The 20,803-nt window shown below is 40.4% G+C and overlaps 3 protein-coding genes and 1 non-coding gene across 8 annotated transcripts; 2 read left to right on the plus strand and 2 right to left on the minus strand.

The window, feature by feature from the left end:
- The first annotated feature begins 1,808 nt into the window (after positions 1 to 1,808).
- On the plus strand, positions 1,809 to 4,572 carry apoea (apolipoprotein Ea). Of its 5 annotated transcripts, none has more exons than XM_067495257.1 (5): positions 1,809 to 1,914; positions 2,191 to 2,239; positions 2,877 to 3,027; positions 3,120 to 3,407; positions 4,144 to 4,572. In XM_067495257.1, exons 2-5 carry the CDS (start codon positions 2,197 to 2,199, stop codon positions 4,439 to 4,441), a joined length of 780 nt encoding a protein of 259 aa, XP_067351358.1. In that variant the 5' UTR covers positions 1,809 to 1,914; positions 2,191 to 2,196; the 3' UTR covers positions 4,442 to 4,572. The 5 variants fall into 5 exon arrangements, with proteins under 5 accessions (XP_067351358.1, XP_067351337.1, XP_067351366.1 ...); XM_067495236.1 differs by having other exon boundaries at positions 1,816 to 1,914; positions 2,874 to 3,027; XM_067495265.1 differs by lacking the exon at positions 1,809 to 1,914 and adding an exon at positions 1,938 to 1,962.
- A 389-nt stretch (positions 4,573 to 4,961) lies between these two features.
- trnai-uau (transfer RNA isoleucine (anticodon UAU)) lies at positions 4,962 to 5,055 on the minus strand. Its single transcript has 2 exons — positions 5,018 to 5,055; positions 4,962 to 4,997 (listed from the first exon to the last, which is right to left on the minus strand). It is a non-coding gene; the product is annotated as a tRNA-Ile (tRNA).
- Positions 5,056 to 5,464: 409 nt separating this feature from the next.
- msto1 (misato mitochondrial distribution and morphology regulator 1) lies at positions 5,465 to 13,046 on the plus strand. The gene is made up of 14 exons (XM_067495339.1): positions 5,465 to 5,642; positions 6,275 to 6,404; positions 6,634 to 6,703; positions 6,929 to 7,004; positions 7,475 to 7,532; positions 7,625 to 7,778; positions 8,397 to 8,511; positions 8,764 to 8,898; positions 9,012 to 9,164; positions 9,566 to 9,697; positions 10,098 to 10,282; positions 10,619 to 10,723; positions 10,815 to 10,927; positions 11,013 to 13,046. The coding sequence occupies exons 1-14, from the start codon at positions 5,559 to 5,561 to the stop codon at positions 11,264 to 11,266; spliced, it is 1,764 nt and encodes a 587-aa protein (XP_067351440.1). The 5' UTR covers positions 5,465 to 5,558; the 3' UTR covers positions 11,267 to 13,046.
- Positions 12,925 to 19,344, minus strand: srsf4 (serine and arginine rich splicing factor 4). The gene is made up of 6 exons (XM_067495415.1): positions 19,153 to 19,344; positions 17,415 to 17,557; positions 15,947 to 16,053; positions 15,360 to 15,574; positions 15,077 to 15,154; positions 12,925 to 13,839 (listed from the first exon to the last, which is right to left on the minus strand). Exons 1-6 carry the CDS (start codon positions 19,257 to 19,259, stop codon positions 13,365 to 13,367), a joined length of 1,125 nt encoding a protein of 374 aa, XP_067351516.1. The 5' UTR covers positions 19,260 to 19,344; the 3' UTR covers positions 12,925 to 13,364.
- Positions 19,345 to 20,803: the final 1,459 nt, after the last annotated feature.

Raw genomic sequence — 20,803 nt, forward strand, 5'->3', positions numbered from 1 at the left:
TTTACATCTCTGTTCATAAGTCAGCCACATAGAAATGCTTGAACTGGTTTCCGTGGCAGGACACCCTGGGGGAAGCCATGGCTCTCCGTAAACAACACTCCACAAGATGTCTGTGAAAAGGCCTTGTGGACAGGTTCAAATGGAGTGAGCATCACAACTTGGAGATGCTTTGCTGCCTCTGGACTAGGACTGTTTGCCATTGTGGAGAAGAAAGCGAATTCCCGATTTCATCAAGGATCCTACAGGATACTGTCAGTGTGACTGTCTGCAAGCTGACGCTCGGAAGAAGCTGGGTGATGTAGCAGAACAATGGCCCTAAATCTACAGGATGGCTTTAGAGACTCAGAATCCACGTTCTGGAGTGGTCGTCTCACATCCCAGACCTCAAGAGTGTCTTTTGCATGAGACATTTTAAGGATACAGCTGAGCTGAACATTGGTCCAAATTTCTATTCCACAGCTACAGGATGAGCTTCCTGAAGATTACTGCTCTCAAAGGTGGTTCAACCAGTCATTAAAACACTGTTCACATTCGTGCTTTAACCATCAGTTTGTATCTTTATGTTTCAATAAAGACATTAAAGATCACGAATGCTTGTGTTTTATCATTTAAAAAAATACTGTGTTTGTTAATAGTTGTAACTTTGGTGAACATCAGATCACATTTTACGACTCATTTATGCAGAAAGGCAGGAAATTGCAAACAGTGTCATTACTTTTTCTTGTAATTGTACATGAATTTTAACAAGTGCAAGTAATGTAGCTACTTTTTAGATTCCTTTCAGTAGAATTTGCACCAAAGAGAATCTCGCGATTGTGAGAAAAGTAAGATTGATCGATTAAGCAAAGAGCACCATCTATCTCTTACAACAGAATTTAGTTTTTGAAGTTGAATTTCTGAGCTGTAAACATTCGATTGCTCAACTCAACACACTTATGTGCTTGCTTATGACCTGTATATGACTGTATTGCAGTTGTGGCCATCCACCGAAATCTCACTTTACTGACCGATGCAAGAGATCAAACACAAGAAGAAGAAGTGCAAATTTTAGGGGAAGCAAGCCACAAACAGCAGGTTGCATCAAAATGATCAAAACCTTTAACCTCTAGTTTCCACAACTGCTTCTCCAAAGCAATTCAATAATATCTTAGAGGTTTCACAATAATGTTTCCCTCTTCTTAACAGTAATGAAGTATGCATAGTGAATATTTCAATATATTGTATTTAAAATATCAGGAATATTCAAATTACAAAGTTCAAAAGCTGAAAATGCTTCAAATCAAACACAAAACAACCCTTCAATTAGTATAAATAAAAAGTTTAATGTTGCTACTCGCCAATGTTTGAGTACATCCACTTAGTTACTTAGTTTTAAATGACTATCTATATTTTACCAATGGTTGCACAGATCTCAAACTGTAGTTATTAATTAATCACCCTGATATATTCAGAGTTTAATCTAATGAAAGTTGTCTAAATGCAGGCAGCAGTTGTTAAGGCAGACTATGAACCCGATCCCCGACCTGGTTTGATATGAGAGTGACTTTTGCCCTGTTCCCTGTTTGTCGAGTGCTTTTCTGATTTTCCAAAGATGCAGTCGCAGTGTTTTGTCCTTTACCAAAGAACGATGTTTCAATGTACAAAACTGTTACGTTATTCTTTTTTATATCAAACTGTCATTCGAATATCATTTGAATTTTAGGATGTTTCTGACCTGTGTTTGCTTGTGTGCGACGTGCAGTCAATATTAGCCAAACGGCAGTAAAAGGTGACAGCAACACAGTTCATATAGGGAACTTCGGACGCAGGTCAACAATCCTCCTGACATTCATTGGTTCGCACCATCTGAGCCGTATAAATACTGAGTGACAAACTCAGTCAGTCTCACAGACATCGCAAATCAGGATCACCGAGGTAAAATGCTGGTCATTTCTGTAAATCATTAACAGCCACTAGGACCAGGTTTGTTGGTTTGAAGAATTTGCAAAGCCTTGTTTATTTTAATCTGACTTTTAATGGGTTGGATTTAAAAGCAGCTGATGTGAGTTTTGATTAATTCATGTAAATAGATTGAGATTATTAAATGTCTTGAAATTCATTTTCAGCAGGTATGAATGTCAGTTCTTCTGCATAAAGTAGAATAGTCTACATCTTATATAACACTTTAAATTCTAGGTGTCCTTATTTCAGGTCATCATGAGAGTGTTTGCAGTAATCCTTGCACTGGCAGTCATTTCAGGTGAGTTACTACTTGGTTTCTACTTGAATTTATAATCTCAGATGAGATTTTTTTCCCCCCCTCATTCAATATTCTTAAAAAAAAAAAAAATGTTTGGCAAGAGTTAGAAAAGAAGATACAGAAAACGATTGATGCACAAGATGGAATTCTGAAAAAAAAAACACAGAAACAAATAGGTGCAAGGAAACAGAGAAAGAAACAAATGTGAGATTTTTATTTTGAAAGTGTGTGTACATCTGTTAGTCTCTGTTATTATATTTTGGGGCTTTTCTTTTGAAAATACAGCATTCTTGTGGAGTTGAGAACTTTACTGCGGTTTAGTTCTCACTCTAATAATGGCAACATGAAATAACTGTATACGGAGTAATAGTCACATGTTGTCTGTAAATACAAAAATCCAGCAGTTTCATAGTTTAGTTCCAGTCGTTTCTGAACATAGGAATAATTTTTCCAGGCTAGATTTATCTCTCTCGGGTCCTCCCCAGTGCCTATGGGGTCCAGCCATTGGAAAGCAGGTCCAGCAGAGCAAACTTTAAACGGATCAGCACATGCAACAGTTATCAAATCCAAGCCAAGATGTTTTAGTTCTCGTCTAAATCGTGAAACGTTGTTTTCTGGGATGTCTTTGACAAAGCAGGCTGCCATGCAAGAAGCCTGCCTCAGGACAACTGGGAGAACGCCTGGGAGGCCACTGTGGAGAAGTTTAACGATTATTTCACAGACTTAACCTCGAAGGCAGATGGGGTTTTGGACGACATCAGGAGTCACCAGATCAGCAGAGAACTGGAGTGAGTTACTTTGAACTATGGTGATAGTTATCACAGTGATACCATATCATATCTAAATGTCCATATTCTAATTCTACTATGTGTTATCGCAGCACCCTGATCCAGGACAGCATGTCAGAGCTGGCCATGTACAGGGACGACATGCACACCAAGCTGGCTCCCTACACGCAGGAGGCCGCGGACCGAATGGGCGCAGACCTGCAGCAGCTGGCAGACAAACTCCGCACTCACATGGCCGAGGCCCGGGAACAGATGGAGAAGTACAACCAGGAGCTGCAGACCATGATGGAGCAGAACGTCGACGACGTCCGGACCAGGGTCTCCGCCTACACCCGCAAGATGAAGAAACGCCTCAACAAGGACACTCAGGAGATCAAGAGGTGAGGGGTGTTCACTGGAGGCTGAAACCGTGTCCTCAGACAAACTCACGTTTTATACAGTACTGAGATACTTGTACTTTACTTAAGTATTTTCATGTTATATTAAATCAATAATTAATCCACTACTTCACTACATTTATCTGACAACTCTATTTACTTTGCAGCACATTCTCAGTACAGACCACAATCAACTAATAAATGATTTATTTTTATAGATTATAGTTATTAATAAATATGTAGTCATTTTAAAGTAGTTCTCTGTTAGTACTAAGTAGTGACCAACACAGGGACGGAGCCTTATAGCCAAAAAAATGTACATTGAAGAAATTAAACTCAGTGTTGGTCAATGTTGATTTTATTAGGGTCAGTCCTTAAAAATCCGGTTTTTAAAGTCTGTACATGACTGGAACTTAAGATCTGAACATTTTAGATTTCTGCAGAACCTTTTTTTTTTTTTATGAGGCACATGTGGGACGAATCTGGACTCATGCATTCATGTTGTCAGCATGAATCCACAAATACTTTACTTTTTTCACTGATTTAGTCAGAGTGATGCAGAGAGAAGTCTGTTTCTTTGACAGTACTTCAATTTGCTTATCGATTTTTTAGACAAGCACTTTAATTGAGTATTGAGTTTGTGTTCGTCTTCCACCTCTGCTATGTCAATGAGCTGAATAAATCCTTCCACACTGCTCCTATACAACCCCCGTCAACTAACCCTCTGTCCTTCCCTCAGACAAGTCTCTGAGTACTTCGAGGAGCTTCAGTCCCGCACCTCAGGCCACGTGGACAACGTGAAGACACGTTTTGACCCTTATCTTGCTCAGGTACGAGACAATGCCCAGGCAAAGGTCACCACGCTGAATGATCTGCTGAGGTCACAGGTGGAGAACATGAAGGATACAATTCAGACAACAGCTGAGGACATCAAGGAACGATTTGAGCAAACTGCCGAAGGCCTACGATCCAACCTGGAGGAGCACGCGGAGGAGCTGCGCATCTGGTTTCAGCCTTTTATTTCCATGTTCAGTTAAAGCATGTAAACATTCATTGTTTATTTGTCACCTGTATCACAACCACCTGTATAAAGTTGAAAAGGATTCATAAACGAACATACTCTATGTCAAATGTAGTCTGTCACTTTAATAAAAACCAGTTGCTCTCACCAGTCGTTGTCATCGGTCGATAATGTCTTTGAACTGTGCACATTTACACAATTTTTTCCTGAAAGTCTAAACCATTTGCACAAACTCAATGATTGAATCAGCAGGTGAAAGACCGGTCAGCAGGTCAGTGAGTTGAAAGCAGGACGTCGACATGCAGCAGGATCAGTTCTAGTTTCTACAAATTCATGTCAGAACCAACATGTTCTTCCTATGTGCGTTGAAAACAAAAAAAACATTATTCACGCAATCTCAGCAGGACCCAATTTCTGTCCCCTAAGGTACAATCTAAATAAGTCAAGTCTGCATTATTGTCAGTTTTTCCACATGAACATACACAGAAATGAAATTGTTAATAATGGTGCATAAAGATAACATTAACGAAGTAGAATGCTCCAGGTGAGGCTCGAACTCACAACCTCGGCATTGCTGTGCAGGTTACTGTCTTATAAGTACCGCGCGCTGACCTATTGCGCCACTGGAGCCCATATGATCATAATGTATCTGCTAACATAAACAGGCTGGTGTGTGTGCAGAGATGTCTGTGCCGAAAACACTGCGATAAGTCATAATGCGAATATAACAAAATATGTTTTCGATTATACGTAAGTCGATCTTTCAAATGCCAGGAATCCAGTGTTTCTAAAGGGCACAACCCGCTATCACATTAAACTTTATGTGTCACATTTCTCAACACTGTTATGCACCTAATTTAAATTAATTCAAACAACAAAATGTATACAATTTATTTTTAAGGTACCGATGACACGTGAAACTACGGCACGGTGAAACCGAACTACTACGCTACGTAATTTGCACAGCCAATCATATTCCTTTAAGCGTTTCCTTTTCGCCAATGGCATTATTCCGTTTACACGCGTCACAAAAAAAGCGTTTGTCGCAGATCAATGTTGTCACTTTCAAACGAACACATTATGTTCAAAGCAGAGAGTTTTTTATTTTCTCCTGGTTGTTGAATTCCGTCAAAATGAGCAGCATTTGTAGAGAAGTCGTTACTCTTCAGCTCGGACACTATTCGAACTTTGTGGGGACTCACTGGTGGAATTTACAGGTGAGGAACGAGGTAGCGGCTCCGCAAAGCTAGACAGCTAGCGTAGCTTTCCATGTGTTGTCGAGGATGGGAGGCTGCTCGGGACCGTAAGCTAGATTTTTTTAAACAAGGATGTGCATTCTCTGATAATCTTAAAACACTGAGGATACAGAATTATTATAGTCATTGGATATAAATATATATAGAACATAATGTTAGCTACCAGATTTGTATGATGCTAAAGGTGCTGATTTACTTTATGTTAATGCAGTGGGTGTACGATAATCGCTGCACTGACTAAATTAAAGAATGGATGCCTCAGCTATAAAACATTATTCGCTGTAATTATTATTGAGTTAAATTCCCAGTCAGCATTTAGAAATCTGCCAGTAGATGGTAAATGTGCTGTGTGTGCAAGACATCTTAAACGTCTCACAAGGTGAAGTGATCTGCAGGAAGACTGGCTAATTGCTCCCAAAAGTGTCTGTAAGCTGTGATGTCTAATATTGACATAGCAAGTTTGCAGTATATTCTAGATGTAATTCTGAGCCACCAGGCCCCCCGGCACTCTATTCTAATTGTTCCTTTAATATTTCAGAAAATTTCCAGTGATACTGGTAGATCAATGAAGATGATCTTCTCTTTGTTTACAGGATGCCTCTTTATCATACGATCCTGAAACGCCACCGAGTGAGATCCATAGTGATGTCCTCTTTCGTGAAGGAGAGACTCTGGGTGGGCATGTCACATACACACCTCGCCTCATTGCCATGGACCTGAAAGGTAAGTTGTCCTATGACGCGTTTCTGTAAATGTGGCGTCTTTGCTGGTGCAGGATCATTTTGACAGCAAACTTTGCCCATTTATCTCTTGGTGTTTGTGTAGTAGTACGAAAAATCTCATGAGGTCTTGGTTAAGTCATGTATTTTCTAAAAGTGGATATCGTTCCATATAGTAACATGAATGTGTGTGACTTACAGTAAGGTAGCCTCTACCCCTTTTTCTGTAACAGGAAGTCTTCGGAGTCTGCGGCAGGAGGGACGTCTGTATGATCCTGGTAAAGACATGTCAACTGTCACATGGTAAATGAAAACATCTCTGTCCATTGTCCATTGCGTTTTCACATTTCTTGCCCAGTAAAACAAAAAATTGGCATTCACACATTTAGCTTTGAGTAAAATGAGTCTGTACAGCGTTCAGAGAGGGATTTACATACAGAGTATGAATTATCCTGTCGATTGATTCCTAGATGTTTTCTAGTAAAGAGACAATTATTTATCTGTTTAATATAATATCTATTTTTTAAGGGAGGGAAACCTCATGTTGCATGAAGAGAGTCCACCTGAAAAGAATTCCTTTCTTGAAGATCTGGACAAGTTAGATGTGAGTTTTGGCAAATATGCGAATCTGCAGCTTAAGTGCAAAAAACATTTTCCATTAAAATATAGTAGAGATGCAGATTATAGTGTCTGAGCAGCATTGCCTGCAGCCTAAACCACGCGCTGTACAGTAAAACACATCTTGATCCATTATTTTGGCTTATAATTTCACTTTATTTACATAGATTGATCCTTGTATATTGCTTATTTGGGTATTTTCTAGCATACTTTTGGAAAACTATACTCATGTAAAGCATAGTGTATATTGTTGTTATTGTCTTTGTTTGAAAAGCTTCTCTGGTGCAAAATGTACTATTCAGAAGAAAATAGGAAAACAATGTTAAGTTGCTAATGGAGTCTGCAAACTTGTCCACCACAGCCAGATTTCAGTGACAGTAGAGGTACATTATTGCTGCTTCTTTACAAACTCATACAGTTCAGTGCTTTATGTTAATACCAGTATTTGTTTTTCAGAAAGGGGAGATACTCGCTATTGCTGATTTCTCGTCCAGCTCACAGGCTCAGTGCCCAGGTAAGCACCACCTGACCTTCATCGAGCTCAGTACAGTTTTCATTCTAGGTCAAAAATAATCATCTTTCTCACTCTGACATCTCTTCCTGCAGCAGGTTCAGTGAGTGTGGATACAGTCAACAGCCGGCTGGCTCAAGTCCAGAAAGGCTACAAGCTGGAGGGCAGCGTGAAAGTGTGGTCCGACTTCCTCAGGATCCACTTGCACCCTCACACCGTCTCGGTCATCCACCAGTACAACCATGATGGGTAATGTGCAATGCCAGAGACGGGTTCATGTATATTTCATTTAAAGTAACATTAACATTTGTAACAGCAAGCCTGATCCTACATGTATAAACAGACTTTAATACCAACGTATTTATCAATAATAATAAAACACAGCAATTGTTTATAAGTAAGTAACATCTCCTAGTACCAGAAACCAGGTAATAGGAGTGTGACAGTTCAGTAGCATTTCACCAGTAGATGTCACTAGAGCTCAGGGTAAAGTCACAGTCTCTGGATTTTAAGCATTAGTTTTTTTAAAGCTGGTTCTACATTTTTGTGAGAGAGGGTCTTGGCTGCCGTAACTGTTGGTGCTCCGCACACATGCCGTGTCGGATTTCCCCCGGAGCTCCACTGTGCTATAAAAATGAGAGACGACACGTTTATCCCTCGTTCTCTGCAAAAATCCCCTACAAAGTTCCGCTGGGATTTTGACCAACGCACATCTTCGCACAGTTACAGCTACCAAACCCTGCGGTTTGCTTGTGCTTTATTTAGTAGGTTACGTAAAGCTGTAATCAGCTTTCATTGTTAATAATCACAAACCTCACTTTCTCACCCAAAGTTGTACATTGTACAAACCTGTACCTTTCCGTGCAGTGAGACCCACCGTCTGGAGGCTTTCGGGCAGGGAGAAGCTCTCCTGCGGGGGCCAGTGCTGGAGGATCTGGAGGACAAACTGCACTTCTTTGTGGAGGAGTGTGATTACCTTCAGGTAATTCCACTCTTTTACTCTTTGTGTTTATCCTGCTAAAGGTTTATCTGTAGTGGCATGTTGGTTGAGATTAGTTCAAATTAATTTGTTTGCTGCTGTCTGCTTTTTAAAAAACCCTTCGAAAATTGAGTTTCTAATCTTTATTGTCCCGTATGGAGATGTTAGTCCACACAGAGAAACATAACTATAATACACTGATTTATAAAAATAATGACATAACACTCGCCTCTGTGCAACCTCTTTTCCTCTCAGGGTTTCCAGGTGTTGTGCGATCTGGCTGATGGCTTTGCAGGCCTGGGGTCAAAGGTTACAGAGATGCTACAGGACTCTTACGGAGGGAGAGGCATCCTGACCTGGGGGTTAGCACCTGTCAGCCACCCGAACTCAGTGAGTCAGCTTCTCTCTGGCTGCTTTCTCATTTGGGTTTTGAAGTTCAAATGAGAGCAGATGTTTTGGTGAATGGAGCCCCTGTAATCCCTGCTTTGCCTCTGTTCAAACAGACCCCAGTAAAAGACCTCTACCACCTTTTAAACTGTGCATTGGGTACAGTCCACCTGGCCAGCCACAGCTCTTTCTTCTGCCCGCTGACGCTACGTGGGGGACTTGGCAGACGACCCTCCTCTCCCACATCCTTCCCTTACCTCAATTATGATGTGAGGCTCTTCATTAGTGAATTTTGACCTGCATTGTTATGTTGTTTTGTGAGACGCTTTTAAGAGATGAGTAGCGATGTTGGTCAGAAATTTGTTCCAATGTTATTTTAACAAATTTTAATTGACTTACTGTGGTTACATTTTAAAAAGTTATTATTAAAGAAGTTAGGATGGGGGGGTCAACAGTTGATCAACAGTTGATCTATTAAAGAATTTATGATAAATGAAGATCTGTCATCACCCTATGAAGTAGGACAGCACTTTAGTACATTAAGTACAAGAATATTTGGGGATTTACACCTATTATATGTGCACTGATGCATCGACATATTCAAATGTGTTATGAACCTGTTACATTTTCTAAGTTTACGTGTTTGTTTCTCTCTCTTCCTCTGTGCCAGCCCTCACTGTGGTACCACTCCAGCTCTGTCCTGGCTTTGGCCTTGGACGCCCTCACGGTTTCTTACAGGCTGAGGAACAACAGTGTCCCAATGTGGCAGGTGGCAGACACACTGGCTGTGGCAGGCAGAAAGGTGATTTACCGCTGCCTCAGGCGTGAAGCTTTCTTCTGCTTATCTCAATAGCTACCAAAGATCGGTTTTAAATTTCAATTTTAGTGACCAAAAAAAAGTCATTTGTGTACAAGTAGTTTTAAAAGAATTAGATTTTTAAGTACATCATGGACACATGGACATGCTTACTTACAAAGAGGACACACGCAACATCAGATTCCACACTATCAGTCTGAATCTTAATATTTCTTTGCTTTTGCTTCCTTTTATTTTCCCTCAATCCAACAAGACATAAACACACTATAAGCGAAGGAGCCTAAAATCAGTCGGACACATCTGCAGAATAAAAATATCTATGTTTTTTTATCCCATCTGTTCTGTTGTTCTTTATTTATTGTGACGGTTTTGTCTTAAATCAAAGGTGGTGGCTGCTTATGGTGCCGTCCCCTTTCCAATGATGCACGGCAGCTCGCTCCCTGATGCCCTGAGTGCCTGCACTGATGCTGCGCCATGGAAACCTCTCTCAGCTTGCCCCGAACCAGGCGATGGTCAATGCTACAGCCAGTGGGCAACACTCAAAGGCTTTCAAGGCCAGAGACTGATCAGGTCAGGAGAGAGCCGATTAGGGCTGATCACACTCATTTTAAAATTATAAACACAGTTAGTTATTTACACACAGATGTGTACTGGCTGAATAAAAAGGCCAAAATAAAGCGCAGCTAAAGCCACTTCACATACCAAAAAAAAAAAAAAAAAAAGCTGTGCAGTTTGGCTCCCTGCCAGCTATATATGCTTTACTTTGCAAAATAAATATTTGGTTGGGTTTATGCCAAACAAAGGAAACTATTCTTATGGAGTATTGGCAGTTATAGGATCCTAGACAGATACAAATTTCCCTAAATGAGTCTGAACTTGCTACACTAATGCTTTTCTTTCCATCAGCTCTCAGGCACCGGGGACTAAACCTCCCACCCCTCTGCACAGCCTCACCAGTGGAGAGGATGTGCTGGCATCCTACATCAGATTCTTTTATCCTACAGCTCCTCTGTGAGTCCCTGCACTGACAGATGCTTTCACTTTTTATTTCCAGTAGAAATCACATTGTAAACCGCCCTGTGCTCTTCTCTGCTTATTACAGCGCTCTGCAGCTGGTGTCCACTCCGAGTAAGCTGACGCCTCCTTTCCCTCAGATATTCAGCAAATCCCTCGATGCTCAGGGCTTCCTGCAGAGCCAACCCCCTCCATCCGGCTGTGAGTAGATTTGTGTTTTGTCTCGATATATTTTAGTCTGATGTGGTGTTTTTGATCATTTTAAAATTACCTTCTCTGTCTGCAGCTCCAGCCCCCGTGGTTTCCTCTGTACCCATCATGACTTCCCTCCAGTCTGGGCCTGCACTAAACACGTGGTTGTCAGAGCTGCATCGTGGTGCCAGCGCTTTTGACATTCGCCGTATGGCTCCCAGCTTCCTCTCCCAGGGGCCTGAATTGGGCGACTACAAAGAGGCCCTGGAGCAGCTTGGATTATTGGCCCAGTGTTATAGAGATGACAGTGGTGGGGTCACGCACTCGTCGTCTGAAGAGGATTACTAACACGGAGTTTTAAGTCCAAACTCTTGGTGGACTGTATCCTGAAATTCTGCTTTGTTTACCAGCCTGCATGCACTCATACAGATATAGGGACGTAAAGAGGAGCCGAACTGAGTTTGTGGCGAAAGTTACATAAATTAAAACAGACTGATAGTCCCTCATCTGCAGCTCAGCTCTAAGAACCTCTAAAAGAGTTAATGTCTCATCACGCAGGTGTACATACTGCATGCAGTTCTCCAAATGACGGTTTCCGTACTTACTGTACACTGTAAAATGAATGTATTTACATAAAGACGAAGGTGTCGCACCTCTTTGTGGGCAGTTGATGCAGCTTACTGACAAGCGCTATGACGATGCAATGTTGTGTAGTTTAGTCGCACAGGTTAGTTAATATTGAAAGCTGCTTACCAAAGCCCAAAAAAAACCCTATTTTAGTCTGCTTAGGGCTGTAGCCACACTCCAGATCCATGGTTTGGTCCAGACTTCAAAGTTTGTTTTTCAAGCAACTGGGAACATGTGCTACTGGGTTCTGAACGCTATTGAAACCCAGATCTACACTGTGCCTGAAAGCTAGAGCTGCTGCCAACACCTCATGCTACACCTGAACAGAGGAAATCTCACATTTCTTTAATACCATGTTGAAGTATCACAAATATTACACCCTTTTGAAGCCAGCAGTGACATTTATTTTGCAGTGCTTTCTACAAATATTAGCACAGCTTCCTTTGGCCAGAAAAGGATTTGTTTGTATCAAGAATAAGTCTGGTACTTTTGATGTCATGAACAAGGTTATAGCTACATTGTGTGTTTACATGTATTTAGGTAACATGGGTTCTTTACATGTACATTTATAAGCAACAGAGCAGTTTTTCCCCCCTTACCATGATATTCTTTAGAAACAAGAACTTAGAATTTAAACTATATAGTGGTACTTTGATTCTACCTGCTTATTTTTTTCTGTCTGAATGTAACAGACTTGTTAGTAATTTGCTTAAATATTTTAAGGCAGACCTCCATGGAAGCGGTTGGATTTTTGCCAGTCTGCTGTCTTATCACATACATGGACTCTAGTAGAAAGTTGAAGTTGATCACAAACCTGCTTGCATGCATGTGTGTATTCATGATTCATGGCTTCTTCCTACAGCCACCATGTACCAGCTCCTGGAAAAAGCCTTTTGTACCCGGGTTACTTAAGTGCCCATTGTTGTTTTCAGTCTCCTAATCCTCTCCACAGATTAGGCCCAGGATCCACTTAAAAATAAGACCTGCAGGATCTAAACAGCTGCAGAGTGTAGTAGCACATTTTCTAGGCACTGTATTATTACACATTGTGCACTGGCAGTAGATCAAACCTGGCCGGTGAATTTAAGACTGACCCAAAACAAAGCACGTTCACACAGTAATGAAGCCGTGTTAACACAGTAACAGCCTTGTCTCTGAAAAATTATGCCACACAATTAATAACATTGGTTCTATTAAGTCAGCATGCAAAAGTAATTTATTTAAATATGGCAAGCATCAATACTTGGCCTTTTGAGAAACCTACAAAACCATTAGTTCAGATAATGTAATGGATTGACCCGATATACTCCAGTTCACAGGCGCTAAACTGGTGGAACGCAAACCTCCCTAAGGAAAAACGTGATCCCACAAACCTTAAAGACATTTGAGTACGTTGATTTTATATTGTATCAGATTCAGACAAATTCAGAACAAGCATTATTTTAATCTGAAATATAATGAAACAAGGATTTCACAAATGTAGAGAGTTGTTAAAACAAATTTCCAATAATCATATTGACAAAACAGTGTGCTTCTAAATCTAATTAAAAAAGGCTAAGACACACACACCATACCATCATTTAAACTTATACAACTGAGCTTGCACCCTGTTATTTTACAAACCCCTCCATACCAGAAACTAATGAAAAAGTCAAATCAAATGTACGTGCATAAAAGACGTCAAAGCATGACTGTCTGGCATTCTACAGCTATTTATCAAAAACGGGAGGCAGGGGTAGTGTTGTGGGGTTTTGGGGAATGTAAATAGAGGGCGGGGGGGGGGGGGGGGGGGACACTGGGCTCATGACAACAGTCTGAACTAGGAGCGGGAACGGGAGCGAGAACGGGAATGAGAACGGGACTTGGAGCGGGACACTGACCGTGAGGCGGAGCGGGACATGGAACGGGCTTTGGCAGGCGAGGGGGAATGGGATTTTGATTTGGACTTAGATTTAGACCTGGCTCTGGATTCAACAGGGGAACGGGAACGAGAGCGAGATCCCCTTTCAGGCTCACCTGCCTCATCATCGCTTTTAGGCTGCTTTGAGACAGATTTTCTAGTGCGATCCTTAATCCCTGATCTGGAACGAGACCTGGAGCGAGAGCGAGACCTGGACCTGGAGTCCTCCTTCTTGCTCTTCTTCCCTTCTTTCTTACTCTTTTTGCTCTTGGGGCTGCGGCTCCTGCTGTGGTCTTTGCTCTTCTGAGCACCATTGCTGCGCTCCTCGTCCTCCTTCTTACCCTTTCCCTTATTTTTCTTGCTACGGGAGCGGCTTCGGGAGCGAGATGCTGCCCTGTGAACAAAAGGAATAGCAGAACCAAGTTAAATTTCAAATCTTCTAAGGATGGGTGATGTGGCCTATAAATAATACACCCGTATTTTTTTGGCTATAATGCAATACACAATGCATTTTGAAAACTCCTGTACAGCATTTTATAGTTAGACAATTAAACCCATTAATGCTTACAATTGAACCAGTATGATTCTAATAAATAGTCAATGTGACATGTCAGCAATAAAACTTTCCTGTTTAAAACAGGAAATTGTTATCAGCTCTTGAATGGAAATAAACAGTTTAGTCCTATATGCTGTAGTGTTTCACCCAGAATATGATGATGCGAGGCCAGGTAGCACCTTCTCACTGTGTGTGTGTGTGTGTGTCTCTATCTATCTTTCTCTTTGGCACTGACAGAGCTGCTGAAGCCAATTTCTCCACAAAAATGCAAAGTAAACATGGTGACAACTTGATTTGTTTGTCCTTTCATCATAGTAAATCATAGATTAATATTCTTGACAGATGAGCTGAGCTGCTGTTTTTTTAACATTTTAAGCAGTAGGTAATCTAAATAAAATGTTTGCCAAATTATTTGCCACTTTGGTGGCAATAAATACATTTGGACAGGCCGCCAAGTTTACTGTATGTTGGAAACACTAGTTTGGCTGATCAGAACCGAAACTGACAGGTTAGTCTACAAACTTTTGTGGCGCAGTTTTTATTTTAGAACCGTTAAAAAAAATATATAGATGTTTTAAAACAGTTTGTAGCACTTTCTTTCTAAATGGAGGATTACTTTCTCCATTTAGCACCCTGACTGTGGAAAGTGCAGAACAGACTGAGAGCAGAAGTCTGCAAGAGAGAAGAAATTAAATACTGTTCAACATAGGGAAGTAGAAATGTTTATCAAAGTATATTCAATTTGTAAAGAAAATCAATTTCTTGCGCTTATGTCTCCATTTAGTTTTTATTGTTTAGCCATAATAGCTGAAAAGTCGATAGCTATCTACAGTAAGAAGTGTCCTTGCCTGTACTATATTTGGTGCTGCAGAGGGCACAATCATCTGATAACAGTCAAACAGCAGCTGTCTCTGACTCCATTTCTTGAATGCATATAATATGACCATATTTTTGAGCATTTGTGAGAAAGGGGAAAAAGCTCTTGCAGTGGGAGTTGTGATAGGTTGAGCTTGAGTATCATAAGTGGGACAAAACGTTAATGTCACAAATACTCTGCAAAGGTCATGATTCTCACCTGGAATGGGAGCGGCTGTGACTGCTGCTCTCACTGTGGCTGCGGCTCTTACGAGATCTGCGGCTCCTGGAGCGGGACCTGAAGGAAGAAAAAAAAAAACAAAAACAAACATTTAGCAACAACATTATCACATTGCTCAGCACCAATTAAAGTGTAGTTCTCATCTTAATCAATAGAGTACCACCACTACTGTCTCCAATGATTTATGAACGTCCTCGTACAACGTTGTCATGCTTATAGCACAAATCAAGAAGCCACACGCAATTCTAATGAAGGGTCTAACCTGGAATGGCTGCGGCTACGAGAATAAGAGCGGCGGCGCCTTCCTCCAGGGCGGTCCTCAATGAGGCGGATCTTTCTGCCGTTCACTTCTGTGCCATCAAGCTTCTCCAGAGCGCGCTTCATGTCAGAGTACAGCCTGAATTCTATCACCCCCTCATTCTTTCTGCCCTTGTGGGTGTCTGCATAAGTCACCTCCCCTGCCTGCCTCATGTAGTCCTTAGAGAAATGGAAACAAACAGTGATTAGAAGCCAAGTGATAACTGAGGGGAAAAAACTAAAGCCAAATATTCTTAGATTTAGCTCAAATGGGAAAAAGTAATAGTACAATGTTTCAGTCTTGCTATCAGTGCTCTGCAATTGATCTTTGCAGAAAATGTTTGTCCATGCAAAACGTTTAATGAAAATCGTTGCAGAACAATGCCCCTGTTTAGGGGACGCATCATCAACTGAAAGTCACATCTGGATTCAAGTTACTGTGGTCTGCCAGTTTCACTGAACCCTATTTCTAGAGTTGATTAAAATTGAGGATGACTTCCTTTACACAGACAAAATACTGACAAGTTATGCAAGGAAGTAAAATTATCATACCTTCAGGTCCTGCCAACTGCAGCGGCTGGAAAGATTCTCAACTATGAGTCGATAATCTGTCCTGATAGGTGGCCCATACCTGTCTCTTCCCCAGCGCCCATATCCACCTTTCAAGGCAACAAGGAAAAAACAGGAAAAATGAGGGCCAAACAGAAACAGAGATGTTGCATTTATACTAACCTCCAAACTACAAACTACAACATGTAATCAATATTCACTTGGAAAAAACAAAGAAGGGGAAAAGCAAAGCTGTGACAAAAAAAAAAATAATAAAAAATTAAATTCTAATTATGTAGACCTGCATTTTGACAAACTATTTTAAAAAGGCCTACAAAACATAATTTTAGCTTGTCTTGTTTAATTTTGATAAAAATCCAATTGGGCTACTTTTAATAAAAGAAGGAAAAAAAGAAAAGAAATTCAACATCATAACTGATCGAGGAAGTACTTACGGTGAAATAAATCAAGTTTCTAATCTAACCTATCTAAAAACATTTCACTGTTACAAAACATGTTTCTTTTTTTTTTTTAGGCACCTATAAGAGCTGAACCCACATCTGTTCCTAACCCCATGGCATCCTCACCACCCGGCCTGGGCCTAATGGGAAAAGCGGTCTTCATTCACAATGGCTCCCTTTTTTGGTCTGCCCAGGGGCCCAGAATGGTCAAACCACACTCTTGGAAAGGGGGACACCATGGCCAGCAATAGGGGCAGGCAGTCAGCAAAGGACTCTTTCAATTAAAACATTGAGGTTCTTTGTTAAATCTTTACCTTTAAATTGACAATCACTTTAATAAAATAGAAAAAAAAAAAAAACTGAATAAGACATCAATAGATTACAATATATTTGACAAAGTTATTTTACAGTATTTAAAATAATACATTTAATTTCCTTGCCATCAGTAAGCCATTTCCCCATCACATATGCAGTATTAGTTTCACATTAGTTTCATGTCATATGTAATATGTCATTGGTGGCTCTGGTGCAAACAAGTACTGAAAGAAAACCATCACGCCTACTTTTAGCTGGTAAATGAACTACTAGTGCTGACTGCTAAGATTTTACAAGACAATGCAAACAACTGCCACTCTCGAGTGCCCTGTCCAGAAACTGGGACACGCCTGCATGTTAAACAGGGTAACAAAACCCAGGAAGGCTAAGTAGAACCAGAACAATAGGGGCTGTACAAAGAAATTTTCCCCCTAAAAAAAACAAACAAAAAAACAAAAAAAAACCCAAAAACAAAAAAACCCCCAAAAACAAAAAAAAGTTATTAACTTTGTACTAGGAATACTAGGATATAAATTGAATGCACTTCAGCCACCAAGGACAATCTTAACATTTTGCCCCTCTGAAATTTTATCACTCCCTGTAATAAATGGAATTCCTTATCATTATTCAGGTGATTAAAAAAACAAAAAAGAAAACCAAAAAAAACAAAAAACAATTCTCTGTTGGATACTTACTCCTTCCGCCTCCATAGCCTCCATCACGACGGGGACCCTTGGTGTGCTCAACAATAACCCTTTCCCCACACAACTCTTTGCCATTCAGGTCATACACAGCGTCATCAGCATCCCGGGGGTCATCAAATTCAACAAACCCATACCTACACAAGGGTAGAGCACATGTTTTAGCAATTGCTTACAACAATATAATACACATTAAAAATTTACTAAGAAATAAAGATGAATTGAAGTTAAAAAAAATATATATACATATATAATAATGATGATAATTAGAATTTGGAAAAAGCATTTCCAAAAAGAAAATGCATTGTTAATGCTTCGACAGTAAAAAGATTTAACTAGCAGGGCCGAAAAAAGCTAAACTGTTTTGCTGATGTCCAATCTTTATATACACTGGTTAGGCAAACTTCAAAGCCAGTTAGCCTTAAAAACTTTAAAGGCAAAAACTCCAAAGGCAAATATGTAACGTCATTGATGATGTCACCAATGCAAATTCTTTTAGAAGTATTAGGCACCAAATAACGCAGGGAAAAAGATGGTCAGAATAATAATAGCTAGAAAAGGTATTTCCAAAGACAAGTGTGCATGCACTGCAAAAGCATGAGTGCAGAAAGGAATTTATGCCTAAATAGCTGAAACGAAATGTTGCATCCACATATACTAGTTAGGCAAACTTCAAAGTCATCAAAAAGCACTGTGCAAGTAGTAATGTCCTTTATCATGAACGGTTTGCAGTTTGACGCATGTTTCTAGCTGCCCAAGTATTGGCACCAAACAAACTTATGGAAGATGGAAGGAACCATAATAATTAGGATATCAGATTAGGATATCATTACTGTCAATTCAAAGTAGATACTGAGACCTTCCCTTTCTTTAACATGCAAGACAGTAAAGTCAGTATCTTCAGACTTTGGTCAAATGAAGAAAACCCCTTTAAAGACATCATCATGAAACCTGAGCAGATTTAATTTGTAAATTTGTGGACAAAACGCTTGTTATTCCAGAAAGTAACCAAGGGAGTAAGTGACAATCGTGTTTTATTCACTGATGTCTCAAAGGAAAAAAAGAGGCAAGGAAAATCACAAAATTAGCTTTCCCTTTGTAAAGCAGTCTCTTTGTCATCCATTATTAAGGTTAGGCCCACTGCACCCTATGTCCAGCATTAGCGTTGTGTGGAGTCTTGATGGCCAGTTTTCAAAGACAGACTAAAAACTACGAGACATTTTCTTGTGTCGGCTGGAGTCAATACCACGCGATGGACGGCTTCTGCCCTAGATGCTATCGGGGAACGACGCTAGCGCTACGCTGGCTAACAATACAGTAGAAATATGCACGTGGTCGAAAAACCAAAGGCGTCCAGATTAATCCAATTACGTGCAACTGATGCATATCTTCAGTTAACGGTTTGTTACATACAGCCGCCTTGAGACACTGCCACGTCTGACGCTGCCGTAGCTAGCTATCTTACCTTTTAGGGCGGTCAAGGTAATGACCAAAACCGCCTGCAAATACCATAATCTGCAACCGTACCGAAAAACACGACAATATGTTAAAAAGGTTACCTACAGTAAATTAACTTCGAGCGTGACCTCGATGGTAAATTTTTGGCTAGCTAGCATTAGCAGGCGAGCCCGTTGCAAATAACAGGGCCACGCTATTCTCTGGTGCGGCCTGTGGAAACGCTAACCGTTAGCATCGACAAAAACGGATCTCAACAAAGAGGCCGCAACGTTACCCGTTTTTCAGGTCGACTTCTAGTATCTTCCCGTAGCCTTTGAAGAATCTTTCCACGTCCTTTTCTCTAGCTCTGTAGCTTAACCTTCCGATGTACACCCTCGACATCGTGTTAGCTTGTGTGCGTGCTACCGAAAAGTCTGATCTGAACAATAACCGCACGGACACAGAGAGGAGGCGCGAGGTTGCAGGATCCTTACACGCGAGCAAGGGGGCGTGTCTTTCTCAGTGCAGGGGCATCGGTGCCCTGGGTTTAGTCTCTCAGGTCTTTACTGCCAGCATGGAAAGATCCCTAGTTCAGGGTTTGTTTTTGTTTTACAGAGAGACCATCCTGTTGTTTAGAATTAGAATCACAAACCAACATCAGCTTTAATAGCCTTATGGTTGTCAGTAACTTCATCTTCATCTTATATATTTAGTATAAAGGACCACAGATAATATAAAGATGACAGATACAGACAACATACAGAACCAGGCTGCAAACAGAGCAAATGCAACCAAATGCCAAAGACAACAATTGGGGAACTAAAAATTGATTAGAGGTTCTAATGGCAAGGCTTAGATATTAGCATTTGGTTGTCCATTCTATAATTTCTGCATTATTGCTAAGTGTTATACCTGTGCTGTCACTCTGATGTTTTCCTTATTTACTTGTTATTTGTCCTTGATATTATGTCACAGTGTGTTGACCTCTGAGGGGCAAAGCATTTATGGGATTTATCTAGGATCTGTTATAAGCAAGCAATGTTCCACACCGACATATTATGCTCAAAGCACAAATACAGGACATATACTGTGAGATCTGCATAAATACAGAGTATCCTCAAATCTTCAAAAATATCTTTCGTGTTTGTCTTTCATGAACAGATGATTTTTTCGCATTGCTGTTATATTAGATGCTATAATTTTTAGCGATGTGTACTAATAAAAGAAAGATGCTGAGATTCGAGATGCCAGGCAGGAGGTCTAGAGGAAGACAACAATGGGGGCACTAAAGAGTAAAGATGTATGTACTTTGTATATATGGATGTAGCAAGAGAGCACCTGAAGTTAGTTGGTGTGAAAGAAGAGGATGTAGAGGACAGGGTTAGATGGAGGAACATGATTCGTTGTGGCGACCCCTGAAAGGGAACAGCCAAAAGGAGAAGAAGAAGAAGAAGAAGAAGTAATAACCTCATAAAATCTGCTAGAAATCTATAACTTGGTGCAGATCTGGCAGTCAGGCTGACATCATGAGGTGTCTGATGGCCTCACATTTCTATTTTAGCGTCATATGGTGGTTTCCCATGTAACCGTTTCTAATTAATGTTCCTGTTTGTTTTATATTATTTGCTAACGGCAGATGACACCTAAAACTGGTATGCATATCTAGCCAAGCAAATATTTCAGTAAAACCAGCACAACTCATATCTTATTTGATGATGTAATGTGTCATAACAAATGTGTCTTAAAGAAAGTTCTACTTTTTCTTCTTGGTTTAGAACTACTGTATGTGTGTGTATGTGTATGTGCTTTTGTGACACTGATCGAAACATTATTTCATGTACTTATAAAAGATAAAAACATACTTCAATGTCATTTTACCACAGTTACATTAATACTTTTGCATCGGCTTCATCTGATAACACAATATGGAGTTAAATCAGCAATCA

The sequence above is a fragment of the Channa argus genome, chromosome 1 (assembly GCF_033026475.1).
Source record: "Channa argus isolate prfri chromosome 1, Channa argus male v1.0, whole genome shotgun sequence".
Lineage (NCBI taxonomy): Eukaryota > Metazoa > Chordata > Actinopteri > Anabantiformes > Channidae > Channa > Channa argus.

What these genes read in the sequence shown, in the direction of transcription:
- apoea (XM_067495236.1), top strand. Translation starts at nt 2,197, where the DNA reads ATGAGAGTGTTTGCAGTAATCCTTGCACTGGCAGTCATTTCAG. An exon ending in TGCACTGGCAGTCATTTCAG is followed by an intron (nt 2,240 to 2,873) that starts GTGAGTTACTAC and finishes TCTTTGACAAAG; the next exon opens with CAGGCTGCCATGCAAGAAGC. An exon ending in GACACTCAGGAGATCAAGAG is followed by an intron (nt 3,408 to 4,143) that starts GTGAGGGGTGTT and finishes TCCTTCCCTCAG; the next exon opens with ACAAGTCTCTGAGTACTTCG.
- msto1 (XM_067495339.1), top strand. Translation starts at nt 5,559, where the DNA reads ATGAGCAGCATTTGTAGAGAAGTCGTTACTCTTCAGCTCGGACACTAT. An exon ending in CACCAGTACAACCATGATGG is followed by an intron (nt 7,779 to 8,396) that starts GTAATGTGCAAT and finishes CTTTCCGTGCAG; the next exon opens with TGAGACCCACCGTCTGGAGG. An exon ending in TGGCTGTGGCAGGCAGAAAG is followed by an intron (nt 9,698 to 10,097) that starts GTGATTTACCGC and finishes CTTAAATCAAAG; the next exon opens with GTGGTGGCTGCTTATGGTGC.
- srsf4 (XM_067495415.1), bottom strand. Translation starts at nt 19,259, where the DNA reads ATGTCGAGGGTGTACATCGGAAGGTTAAGCTACAGAGCTAGAGAAAAG. An exon ending in CGTAGCCGCAGCCATTCCAG is followed by an intron (nt 15,155 to 15,359) that starts GTTAGACCCTTC and finishes TTCTTCCTTCAG; the next exon opens with GTCCCGCTCCAGGAGCCGCA. An exon ending in CACAGCCGCTCCCATTCCAG is followed by an intron (nt 13,840 to 15,076) that starts GTGAGAATCATG and finishes TTTTGTTCACAG; the next exon opens with GGCAGCATCTCGCTCCCGAA.